Genomic DNA, 12,777 nt, shown 5'->3' with positions numbered 1-12,777 from the left:
TCCTACGCGCATCTTCTTCCTGCTTTGACCGGCGTCTTCTGGTGCATGCGCAGTAGGAACAGTTACCGGTACGGATCTACTGCACATGCGTCAAATGTCACGAAGTTTTCCGATTTCACTTTGTGACATTCGGCGCATGCGCAGTAGATCTGTACCGGTAACTGTTCCTACTGCGCATGTGCCTGAAGACGCCGGTCAAAGCAGGAAGAAGACGCGCGAGGGAGAAGATGGCGACTGTGAACTCCGTGGACAGGACCTGCGCAGAGGGGTGAGTAACAAGTTAGGGGCATTTTCCCAGGGGGACAGGTAGGCCAGGGGGGAGGGGGGGCAACACAGGGGAGGGATTTTGCGCCCAGGGGGTTTCCTTCTCCTTTAAGAAGTTAAGTTGCACATGACATGTTGTGACGCAGTGCACTGGAGCTGGATTGGACCCCCTGGTGGGCCCCCAATTCCACAGACCGACACTGATGAAGGCTCACAAGTGGGGCCAAAACATTGGTTCTTATGCACCAATATTAAATGAACTTTAAAGTGATACTGACACTAAAAACTATTTTTCAAAATTCTAATGTACATTAAAAGTTACCTTTACTTCATTTATCATGTTTGAAACCGGTCAGTTAGTCTAATACTAACTGACAAATATGGCAGCCCCTCACAGCAGAACATGGGGGATCAGATAGGTAATGTAAAAGCATTGCCAAATAGCATGAACGGAAATTACAATGTTATGATAGATGTATCTCTTTATATAAAGCCATGATTTTTTGTGCACTCCAGTACATTTTGTAAAGGTGAACTACCCCATTTAAAACTTCACAAATAAACTCCAGTAGATTATCCCTTTTGTATGCAGCAAATAATGTGGCTTTGGATAATAAAGTCATAGCATTTGGTAGTTACTGAATCCCTTTTTGCTTTTAGTGATTAGAGATGAGCCAAATCTAGGATTGAGTTTGGAACTTTTTCAGCAGGATTTGGCCAAATCCAAGTTTCTGGCCGAATCGAAAAATCACGTGACTGTTCGTCACACAATTGAGAAGATTTGTGCAGTTCTTTTTGCGTGGTTCTGTTTAATACCTTCCTTGCTGGATTTGCCGAATTCAAACACAGTGGATTTGGTGCATCCCAATTAGTGATGCTATATATTACCTGGGCCTCGGAGGTTATCCCCTGACATAAATTAATAACAGACACAATAAAAAAAAAACTCAGTCCTGCCTTTTTTTTTTTCTGTTAAGTCATAGAAACTTATAAGACAGCAGTGTGACTGCTTCTTGAACAGTTTGCATGCAGATTGTCCAAGCACCACCTCAAAAAAAGAATCATTCAGAATATCCAAGACAAAAAGCTTAAAATTAAATACATACAGTCTGAAATAAAATAAGTTCAACAATGTTAATGAGCATCATGATTTCGTTACACTTGATTTACTTTAGCAGTAAAGGCTCCTTCGTAATCACTGCTCAGTGGCAGGAAGATGTGAACTGGGGCACACATAAGTGATATAGAGGACCATTGGTATAAATAATGGCCTTTTCTTTCTTATAGCAGTACAGGAACAGTCAGGGCTTCCATCCTCTAGTAATGTTACCAGCGATGATTAATTCACTGAACAGCAGGCAGTATGGCTCCATGTGTAACTTAAATCCACAAAAGCTGACCATTGTGTCACACATCGTAGAAAAGACGAACCAACTGATAGCGAACAAGGAAGGCAGCACAACTACCAAGAACCTGTGGGATATAAATAAATGACATACAGTGAAACCTCAATTTTAAGTACCCTGATTTTAAGTTTTCCTGCATTTTACATTTTTTATTCATGATCCCACCAATTTATAATGCATTTCCCTGAATTTAAGTAATGTTTTCCCAGATTTTAAATCAAAATAGTATTCTAATGTACCCCAAAAACATAAAATTGGGGTTCTACTTTACTACAGCTGCTTTATCCTGTAATTCAGACAGTAATTGTACAGGTTTAAACTCTATTTAACCACACACACAAACTTCCCTACAGGCAAATTCTGAAATAAAACCCACATGGCAGCAAGTAAATAAAAGACAACGCTAAACTGCCCTCATATGAATTAGCAGTTACCCTTTTTTGGCGTAGTTCACCTTTAGATTAACTTTCAGTGTGATATTGACAGTTATATTTTTAGGCAGTTACCAATTGGTTTTAATTTTTATGGTTTTTCGGTTATTTACAGTGGCATAACTAGATGTTGCTGGGCCCCACAGCAAATTAATTTTAGGGCCCCCAACATATCCAGTGTTTGTCCTGTTTTACCAATATATTTTCAAATTGCTCATCAATGAAAGCCTCATGGGGCCCCCTGTACCTCCTGGGCCCCCCTGTGGCCACAGGGTCTGCTTCCTCTGTAGTTACGCCCCTGGTTATTTAACTTTTTGTCCATTTTGTTATTTCAGCAGCTAACTGCTAGGGTCTTGTTTTCTCTAGCGACCAGGCAGCGGCTTGAGTGAGGGACTGTAATAAGTAAAGGAGGGGGCTCAATAGAAAGATAAGTAATAAAAACAGTAAAACTGTAGCGTCACAGGACTAGGTTTTTAGCTGCTGGCATAAGTAAACTCATTTGAATGCTGGAAAGAAGTAGATTAAATGCTACAAAGAATAATGAACACCATTTGCAAAGTTACTAAGAATAGGTAATTCTAGAAAATACTAAAAGTTAACTTAAAGGTGAACTACACTTTAAAACACACAAAAAATTAATTGGATTTCAAAGGTATGTTTCATTGCAAGATTTTAGAAGTAGAATGAATTCACTTGGATTTGTTCATAAAAATGTTTTGCATATTGTACAAATATTTAGCATTCTGTCTGGTGGATGTTTGCAGGTGTTTCATTTCATCAGATGTTATGTTGTAAAACATCCTTTACAACATTACAGATACATTTCTTATCTTTGTCCCTGCTGAGCAGAATTCCTGCGTTTCATTACAGGCAGCGGTTACAGTTGACACAATAGTTGCGAATACTCCATTTAGATGCTGCTAAAAAATGTATCAACTAAATGTTGCAAATTTGTAACACTGCACCTGAATTACTGAGCTGCCAGACAAACACCAGAAACAGGAGCATTAAACTTTAATTTTGAAAAACAGTAAAAAATGGAAAGTAATTGAAAAAGGTAAATATTTCAGAGGAACAATCTGAAAACAATTTAACTGAAAAAAGTGTTTGGAAGGCGAACAAGCCCTTTAAGCAGTGGCATGATTCAATCTAACTCTTAGTCTAGAATTCTCTGTGACTGATGAAAATATACACATGCACATAATATTACTGAGTGGATTTACCTTCAAATCAAACTACCATTTGTAAAAATCAACACAAATTATCTGTGGAAACTTTGCCATTTAGACACATACATTCAATCAGATGTCTGCTGGTGGTGGTAACAGTTAGTTTAACAGACCACTGTATCTACTTTTAGAGATTAACAGTTCTAGGAGCAGAAAAATTACAATACCACTCTAACCTTAAGTATAAATCATGTATGAAGATCATAAAGTTACCAGTTTGCAGGAAGACATATGTAATATATATATATATATATATATATATATAAAAAACAAACAAGGGAAAGTTGTGCTCACCACTATTTTTTAAAACCATTAGGCGGGGGTGCAATGAGGCTGTGACCACAAAATACATATAGTCAAATACAAGAGTCCTCTGCACTCAACCCATTATCAATATATTTAAGACAGCGACATTTTGTGCATACTGCTACTAAAAAATGCCTTACCCTTTAAACAAAACAGGGTTGTTTGTCCATATATTGCAATATATTTAAGCTGGCCAACTACGTCAAAGTCATCCCATATCTGGCCAGTCCTATGCTCAATTTTATCTGATTCATTAAGAATTCTATTGCTTCATTATACATTTTACAATAAAAGGACATTTGTCTAATAAAAGGGCAGCCAAAGGGCAGCCAAGTATGGAGGTTTACTTTGAAAGCAGCAAGTTAAGTTGCAGGTAAAACCAAGTCCCTTTGTAAAATGTATAATGAAGCAATAGAATTCTTAATGAATCAGATAAAATTGAGCGTAGGACTGGCCAGATATGGGATGACTTTGACGTAGTTGGCCAGCTTAAATATATTGCAATATATGGACAAACAATCCCTGTTTTGTTTAAAGGGTAAGGCATTTTTTAGTAGCAGTATGCACAAAATGTCGCTGTCTTAAATATATTGATAATGGGTTGAGTGCAGAGGACTCTTGTATTTGACTATATGTATTTTGTGGTCACAGCCTCATTGCACCCCCGCCTAATGGTTTTAAAAAATAGTGGTGAGCACAACTTTCCCTTGTTTGTTATAGTTTATACAGGAGCAGTGACCAGCTCCATGTTGTAGCTCCCACCCTTCCCAGCTATAGTCAGGTGATCTCACTGGTGTCTAATAAAAGGGCTGCCAAGTATGGAGGTTTACTTTGAAAGCAGCAAGTTAAGTTGCAGGTAAAACCAAGTCCCTTTGTAAAATGTATAATGAAGCAATAGAATTCTTAATGAATCAGATAAAATTGAGCATAGGACTGGCCAGATATGGGATGACTTTGACGTAGTTGGCCAGCTTAAATATATTGCAATATATGGACAAACAATCCCTGTTTTGTTTAAAGGGTAAGGCATTTTTTAGTAGCAGTATGCACAAAATGTCGCTGTCTTAAATATATTGATAATGGGTTGAGTGCAGAGGACTCTTGTATTTGACTATATATATATATATATATATATATATATATATATATATATATATATATATATATATATATATATATATATATATATATATATATATATATATATATATATATATATATAGATAGATAGATAGATAGATAGATAGATATAAATATATATATATATATAGAGATATATATATATATATATCTATAATTTATTCTATTATTATACCTGGATTAAAAGCATCAGCAGAGTCAGGTTCCTTTCGTGCGTTGGTCCAATCAGTTTCAGCACAAAGTTTATAAGTGTCATGTTGTTTACTTCCATATACTCTCCATCCTCTCCCTGTGCCCGCTTGACATCCAGTACATATAATACCTCTCCAACCTATTAGACAATCATAAAGTAAAAGTTTCATAAATTAAAGATAGATTTTGTTGTTCTGTGAGATTATATATATTCTTGGATTTAATTTCACCTTTATTATAACATCTCCCAGCTTGGACAGTTCTTTGCTCTTGAACTTGGAATAACTCATACCCAGTTTACCAGTGGTTGGATCCAATCTGTGGAGACAAATACATTCTAAAAAAGAAATCTTTGTATTCATGGGTGAAAACTTGGCTGAAAGATGAAGGTAGTCAACAATTGTTAATCTTTTAAATGTAAATCAGATAATTTTGATGTCTTGGGGGGCACTGAAAGCTGAAGGCTCTACAGCTGTGTAGAATAAGAATCAGCGCATCATCTTTTGAGACAGATTTATTATCTGAATATCTAAGTGGCAGACAAAGAGTGTTGATTGAGTAGCCTTTACGGCCCCTGTTGCCTGGCTAAAGGGGTTAAATCTAAGGCTTTGTAACGACAACTGGATTAAGGTGTTATGTATACTGAACACACAGTGAACAGATGGTTAATTCACAGAATAAGAAGGTATGTTAGCCAAACTGAAGAAAAAGCTTAAGTCCCTTTTGCCCATTTGAAGAACTATTTCATAGTAATCTATGTAAAGAACAGACAACGGTCAGAAAGCTTGTATGTGTACAGAATTACTATCATGATGCAAAGAATACCTTGGCAGACGATGGCGTGGGCAAGGGATGATATGCAGAAGTTGTGGAAGAGAATAAAGGAAGTTTAACACCTGTGGGATGAAAAACAGCAACATGGTTTTGCTGAAGTGTCCTATGATTCCAACCACAGCGAATGTCATTCCAGCAAAGTAACAGAATGTGTCACCAACAAACACACGTGATGGATACCTGAGGGATGGAACCAGATACCATTTAGAAAAGACCCATTATATGGGGCATACAGGCTACATTTAAATAAATTAGCAGCTGTGTGCAGACTGTACACAATACCTCTAAACTGTTTATCTACAGTACCTTTTTTTGTACCCACCCAAAACCAGTTCTTACCAGTTATGATATAGTAGGCCTAATGTGGTGAAGAAAAATGGAATAAGGAAGTAAAGGGAGAAGAGGTGATCATCGTGGCAATCTCCTGTCAAAGAAAATAAAGTGTGTTTGTTTTATTATGTAGTTTGAGAGGTTTGTTGTATTATCATGACTTTTAAGGTAATAACAAATATTGCAGTTTAAACGCCACTTTTTAAAAAAATCTCCCAACTGGCAATGGAATTGGCAATGGAACTGGCAGTATCATTTATGGCACCATGGTTCCAGAAGAAGCAGTTCCTTTAGTTAAACCAATGTAAGCAACATTGGTTCTTTAAGTGGAATGCTTGGTTTGCTTTAAATCTGTTAACATATGATGCTGCCAGGTGAGGCAACATTTGTCTTGCTTAAAAAAAGAAGCACAATGCACTAGAATGTAATAACGCCATGGCTGATCACAACCATGAGGGAAACTCACTATTAATATGTAAGTTATAATGCCATGTAAATAAATTGGGGAAGGCTCAATATATGTTTTAAAACAAATTAACCTAAATAAATAAACAAATAAGGAAAAACTTTCACATTTTATCTGTATTACAGACAAATACATAAACAAACCAACACTAAAATGTGTCAGTCTAAATGTTACCCTTTACCATTGAGCTCAGCAATATTGAATAGGATGATAGAGCCAGCTATGACCAGAGACTGACCGGCCTCCAGCCCATTGATTCCTGCCAGGATGTTGATGGCATTTGTACAAAACACAGCCAGCATACCCATGTATACGTAGTACAGGATACCTGTCAGACATAATGGCACATAAGATTACATGACTGATGAGCAAGATTTAGAAAATAAGGAACAAGCATAATACAATCAGTTAAATTCTTATTGCAGTTTTATAAAGTGCTTTCCTATTTGTTCACATCTTCATTTGTCTTTGTGCCACGTTTCTTAAAGCAATATTTATTCATCTTATGAAATGCACATTTAGTCAGTACACTGTTACAGTAGTCATGCTAAATATTCTTGTTACTTGTGCCAGGGTACCACTTTCATTTTTATTAAAATAAGTTATAACACACCTGAAAAGAGCTTAAAGTTACAAATGTTAATATATACTGCTGATGCAACTATTATGAATCTTATTTTTCTTTAACAGAAATGTTAACTCAATCAAAAACTATTACTATGTTATTATCACAAATAAAAACATGTTAAAAAAATATATATTACATTACCGACTAGCACCCAGGCTGAGATAATACAGTAATGACGTCCTACATATGTCAAATTATACTGGAAGCTTGTTTTAAACAATCCATGAATATATTAACAATCATTTAAATAAACAGCTCATTATCCACACACATATTGAGGTTAAAGCGACTTTGGACTTTAATATTACAGGTCAACACTTATTACATGTGATTTATGTGGTGCCATTACCTCATTTCAACGTGGTATAAACAGCAAGAATGTTGTTCCACATCATTACGGAACTATTGCAGAATTCATGCAATTCTACTAATCAGTGACCCATGGTCAGGTCTGTATTCACTTTAGGTGTTTTGGTTGAGGGTCATTACAAAAGTCATTTCATATAAAAATGAACAGAACTCAATTATAGATTGCTACAAATGGTCTGTCACTATTGCACATTGCCATATTACATTCAGCAATGTGCATGATGAAGCTCGGTTTGACATAATGCTGTGATGGTTTGTGGGAAATGTGAAGTACTAAGGTTTATGGTAGAGTAAATGAATCAAGTATGATTTAGAAATGTGCCTGTCTGATCCCAAAGTGGTTAAGACCCCCACTCATTAGTGGTTCCATGTAGTGTAATTAAAATATAAACTGGTACAAGATTATAATACAAATATATTTGTACCTGAAAATTTATTTTTGGTGGTTCGCTTTTGAATAAATTTTTAGGTTGAATGTACAGTTCCTAGCAAATTTGCAATTGGACTTCATTAGTTGTTTTATCGTTTTTTAGTTATTGAGCTTTTAATTCTGACTCCTTTCAAATGAGGTTCACAGACCCCATCTAAAAACAAATGCTGACATATTAATTGTTATTGCTACTTGTTATTACTTTTCTTTCTATTCAGACCCTGTCCTATTCATTACAAAGTTCATTCAGCACTTAATACATTCAATTGGTATTAGGTGTTCTTGGTTGCAGCTGTTCTTCACTTGTCTACATTGCTGGACTCTCCAAAACAAAAGAAATCTCTGTAGGGAATCATCTTCCTTCTGAAGGAGTGTAGCGGTCTACGTGAAACGCATTAAGGAGCAGTGGCAATTTACCTGTTTTAATTGTACAATGTTCTCACTTTCCTGTTATTTTGTGAGTATACCCAATTGTGGGGGCACATTATTTTAAAATAAATATGTCTGCACTACTCAGTCACTAAAATGAAAGCCAGCACCAAAGGCACAGGGAACAGACAAACAAATATATAGGGTAATATTGTTTTATAATTTTGCCACCTCTTGTGTTCGATGGGAACAATTATCTCCACCTTATAAGTGCCACCCTTATTCAGTATTTACCACCACCAGAAAATTAAAAACTTTCCTTTAAAAGCTTGTTTAGGTGGGTACTCACAAACGCATATGGTCAACTTGCATGTAAAAAATCATGAAGTACATCTCCTGGTAAACGCTGTGAAAGGGTACTGCACCATAGCATCCATTTTGCACTTCCCTGCAGAGATTTGTTCTGTCCTATTCATATTACATTTTCGTATTCCAATCAATGCATGGGTAATTTGAACCCTAGCAACCAGATTGTTGAAAGTGCAAACTGTCGAGCTGCTGAATAAAAAGCTAAATAACTCAAAAACCACACATAATAGTTAATGAAAACCAACTGCAAATTGTCTCAGAATATCACTCTCTATGTTATTATAAAAGTTAATTTAAAAGCAAACAACCCCTTTAATATGTATCTCACTTACCTAAATCAACATGGAGTCCCAGAAGTGGCCTAAATGGTTTAGGTACTACAATCGTGGTGTTTCCAAATGTTGTAAAGTAGACCATAAGAAGTGGCAGCGAGGCTGCAGTGGGGAGCAGCAATTTGTGGCGCCATCGAAGGTTTAGAACATCATCAGCAAAACCCAGAAATATCATACAGCAGATGGCAAGTAGGGAGCCAATAAGTGCTACAAACTAAGAGAAGTTGGAGTCATGAGAGTACGTTTCTGTAAATTTCAACACATAATTTAAAAAAAAAAAAAAAGTGTACTAAAAATAATCTAAGCAATTTTAGTTTCGAGATAAAAATATAAGAGAGACCACAAAGTAATGCAGTGGGGAAAGGTGTGGGAAGGATACAGAACTGGGAGATACATCACCTCATGATGTGGAAACTCTTTGCATTGCTCTTCCACAAGACAGCTGAGGAAGGGTACAGGAATGAAGCAGAAGAGTATGAGAAGGAATACGGCCCCACTGATAACACCTTGGGACTCCGGACTGAAAAAAAAAGGGAAAAAAGTACATGTGCGGCAGATTTATAAGGGATTTCAGGGGGCTCACTTGCAGTTTTTTAAATTAATATTTATTGTTTCCACAATACAGCTGATAACACTAAAGCAATATATACATATTTTTATTTGCATAATTCATTGCGTGCTTTAAGATCTAATATGGATCAAAGCAAAATCAATATATATATAGAATTCTTAATGAATCAGATGAAAATTGAGCATAGGACTGGCCAGATATGGGATGACTTTGACGTAGTTGGCCAGCTTAAATATATTGCAATATATGGACAAACAATCCCTGTTTTGTTTAAAGGGTAAGGCATTTTTCAGTAGCAGTATGCACAAAATGTCGCTGTCTTAAATATATTGATAATGGGTTGAGTGCAGAGGAATCTTGTATTTGTCTATATGTTTTTTGTGGTCACACCCTCATTGCACCCCCGCCTAATGATTTTAAAAACTAGTGGTGAGCACAACTTTCCCCTGTTTGTTATAGTTATACAGGAGCAGTGACCAGCTCCATGTTGTAGCTCCCACCCCCTCCAACTATAGTCAGGTGATCCCACTGGTGTCTAATAAAAGGGCAGCCAAGTTTGGGAGTTTTACTTTGAAAGCAGCTAGTAAGTTGCAGGTAAAACGTATTCGTCCCTTTTATAAAATGTATAATTAAACCATAGAATTCTTAATGAATCAGATGAAAATTAAGCGTAGGACTGGCCAGATATGGGATGACTTTGACGTAGTTGGCCAGCTTAAATATATTGCAATATATGGACAAACAATCCCTGTTTTGTTTAAAGGGTAAGGCATTTTTCAGTAGCAGTATGCACAAAATGTCGCTGTCTTAAATATATTGATAATGGGTTGAGTGCAGAGGAATCTTGTATTTGTCTATATATATATAAAAATTTTTTTTAGTATATTACAGTTTAATGAAGAGTTTTGGTTCCTGTGCTGCCCTGAGGCGGCCTTCGCAATGCCACCCCACCAATTATGTGCTCTCTGCATTAGAAGAGCTGATTTTTTTTTTTTTTTTTTTTTTTAAGTTTCAAGTCTTAACAGGAGTGCAAATGTTTGGACAACTTTAAGTCAGTATTTAGTTTTGCCACTCTGGCAGAAAACTTCCAAAGGTTTTTGACGCCTTCTTTCAGGATTTGTGTTCTTTAGGACTTTTTTTCTCACTGTTTCCTGAAGAACACTTCTAGTTCAGAAAAAAAAAATCATGGGCTGTCTTGTATGTGGGACAAGTTTGAAATGTAGCCTTTCAATAATATTCACAAACCAACTAATAGTCTTTACATTCTTGCTCAACATGTTTCCCCTACCCTGCCTTGCACAAGACTTCTCTCAAGGATGAGATCATGGGCAAGGTTTCCTTCAATAAAAATTCATTGTTAGATCATATTTTAGATGCACCGAATCCAGGATTCGGTTCGGGATCTGCCCTGGATTCTACCTTTTTCAGCAGGATTCTGCCGAATCCTTCTGCACAGCCGAACCTGAATTTTTATATCTAAATTAGGGGCAGGGAGGGAAATCGCATGACTTTTTGTCAGAAAACAAGGTAGTAAAGAATGTTTTCCCCTTCCAACCCCTAATATGCAAATTAGGGTTCAGATTCAGTTTGGTATTCGTCCAAATCTTTCGCAAGGGATTCGGGAATTCGGCCGAATCCAAAACAGTGGATTCAATGCATCCCTATCATATTAACATGTCAGATGATATATAGCATGCAAATGAAACCTGACAAGTGATGGTACAAGAACTTCAGGTGATTGCAACTAAATATATTATATATATATTAATTTAACGTGTTTTGGGCTAAAGGAGAATTAAATCTTAACAAAAAAGTTGTGAAAAAAGCCACAAATTATATCTTGGGGTTTAGTACCAGCCGAAGGCAACCACAACCCATGCAGTGAAGATCTGTGCTGCGGTGGATGCCCCCAGTAGCTGTCCATCTTCTTTTCTGCCGATTAATATGACATACCCTGTGTTGTGTAAACATTCAGACTCTCATTACACGGGACCTCATAAACCAGCACACAGCTTCAAAATGCAATAATCAGTCCTGTGCATTAGCTTATAACACAGACATCATTTTTGCTTGATAATTTTGATGACCCCTAAGCTTAACTTCTCAACAGCCTAATGAAATCCAAAATGTGACCCCCTTTGACATCTCTGAAGGCCTAGATCAATACTGTTATAAAGATGCTGAGAATTTAGGCTGGTGTGTTAAACTCAGTATATAAAATATGGCATTTCTAGTATTATTTGTTTGAGGGTTTAGTGCTCCTTTGAAAATGTAATGCTTAAAGAGCACAAAACAGGCCCCCGGTACAATTACCATTAGAAAGCAGCAAAATAAAGTTGATTTTCAAGACATGTGGTCCATCAAGAGATTTTTATGCCCCACCCCCGCGCAAGATATGATGGTGCGTACTGTAAACTGCTTCATGGGAACTTTGGTTCAACAACAGGTGGAGTCAAACACTCGGTATAGGCAACATAAGCTTTTACTTACACCGGCTCCTTGGTTGTCTTGTTCATGTCGGTGCCGCATAAACGGGCTGCGATGAAGTGCTCTTTAAAAGCCGGAATAAGGGTGGCTGTAGCCAAGCCACCCATCACGGAACCGGCCAGATTAATAAGCAGCGGCACCGCCGGCATGTTTGCCAATAGTTTACGCTTCCTACTTCCTGTTGTACCTCATTGATTCCAGCACAGCGGTATTACAATTACTCCACGTGTTCCTAGTGCTGATTGGTGGGCTCAGAAAAGGGGGCGGGCGTGACATATATTTACAGGAACTGCGTTCGCTACAGCGTGACGTCACTCTCAAGTGACAGCGGAGCTGTTGTTAAGTTTTTGGAACCTCCCCTAGAGCGACTTGTCAGATGGTTGACTGGGTTGACTGACAGCTGACACAGAGTACTAATCCTAAGTGTAGTAAAGTATAACATATTGCGTTACAACAGGGGCACTCTATGAATCATGACAAAATGGTTTCTTTCCTCAAAATGCTACCCCTTTTGGTACAGTTGTGTCCTCTATATTTGCACCACTGGAGAATAGGAGTTTTTGATTTGAAGTTGCTTTGATTATTTTCATGCATTGAGATCAGTTTGTTATTCGGTCAGGTGAA

At 37.0% G+C, this 12,777-nt stretch overlaps 1 protein-coding gene across 1 annotated transcript; it reads right to left on the bottom strand.

Moving 5' to 3' along the window:
* Window positions 1–412: 412 nt before the first annotated feature.
* dpagt1.L (dolichyl-phosphate (UDP-N-acetylglucosamine) N-acetylglucosaminephosphotransferase 1 (GlcNAc-1-P transferase) L homeolog) lies at window positions 413–12,402 on the bottom strand. Its single transcript, XM_018225801.2, has 9 exons — window positions 12,157–12,402; window positions 9,495–9,615; window positions 9,096–9,309; window positions 6,780–6,926; window positions 6,142–6,226; window positions 5,794–5,982; window positions 5,199–5,286; window positions 4,952–5,107; window positions 413–1,737 (listed from the first exon to the last, which is right to left on the bottom strand). The coding sequence occupies exons 1-9, from the start codon at window positions 12,300–12,302 to the stop codon at window positions 1,672–1,674; spliced, it is 1,212 nt and encodes a 403-aa protein (XP_018081290.1). The 5' UTR covers window positions 12,303–12,402; the 3' UTR covers window positions 413–1,671.
* Between the last annotated feature and the right edge of the window lie 375 nt (window positions 12,403–12,777).

The sequence above is a fragment of the Xenopus laevis genome, chromosome 7L, assembly GCF_017654675.1.
Source record: "Xenopus laevis strain J_2021 chromosome 7L, Xenopus_laevis_v10.1, whole genome shotgun sequence".
In the NCBI taxonomy this organism is placed as follows: Eukaryota; Metazoa; Chordata; class Amphibia; order Anura; family Pipidae; genus Xenopus; species Xenopus laevis.
This window is presented reverse-complemented; position numbering and strand designations above follow the sequence as displayed.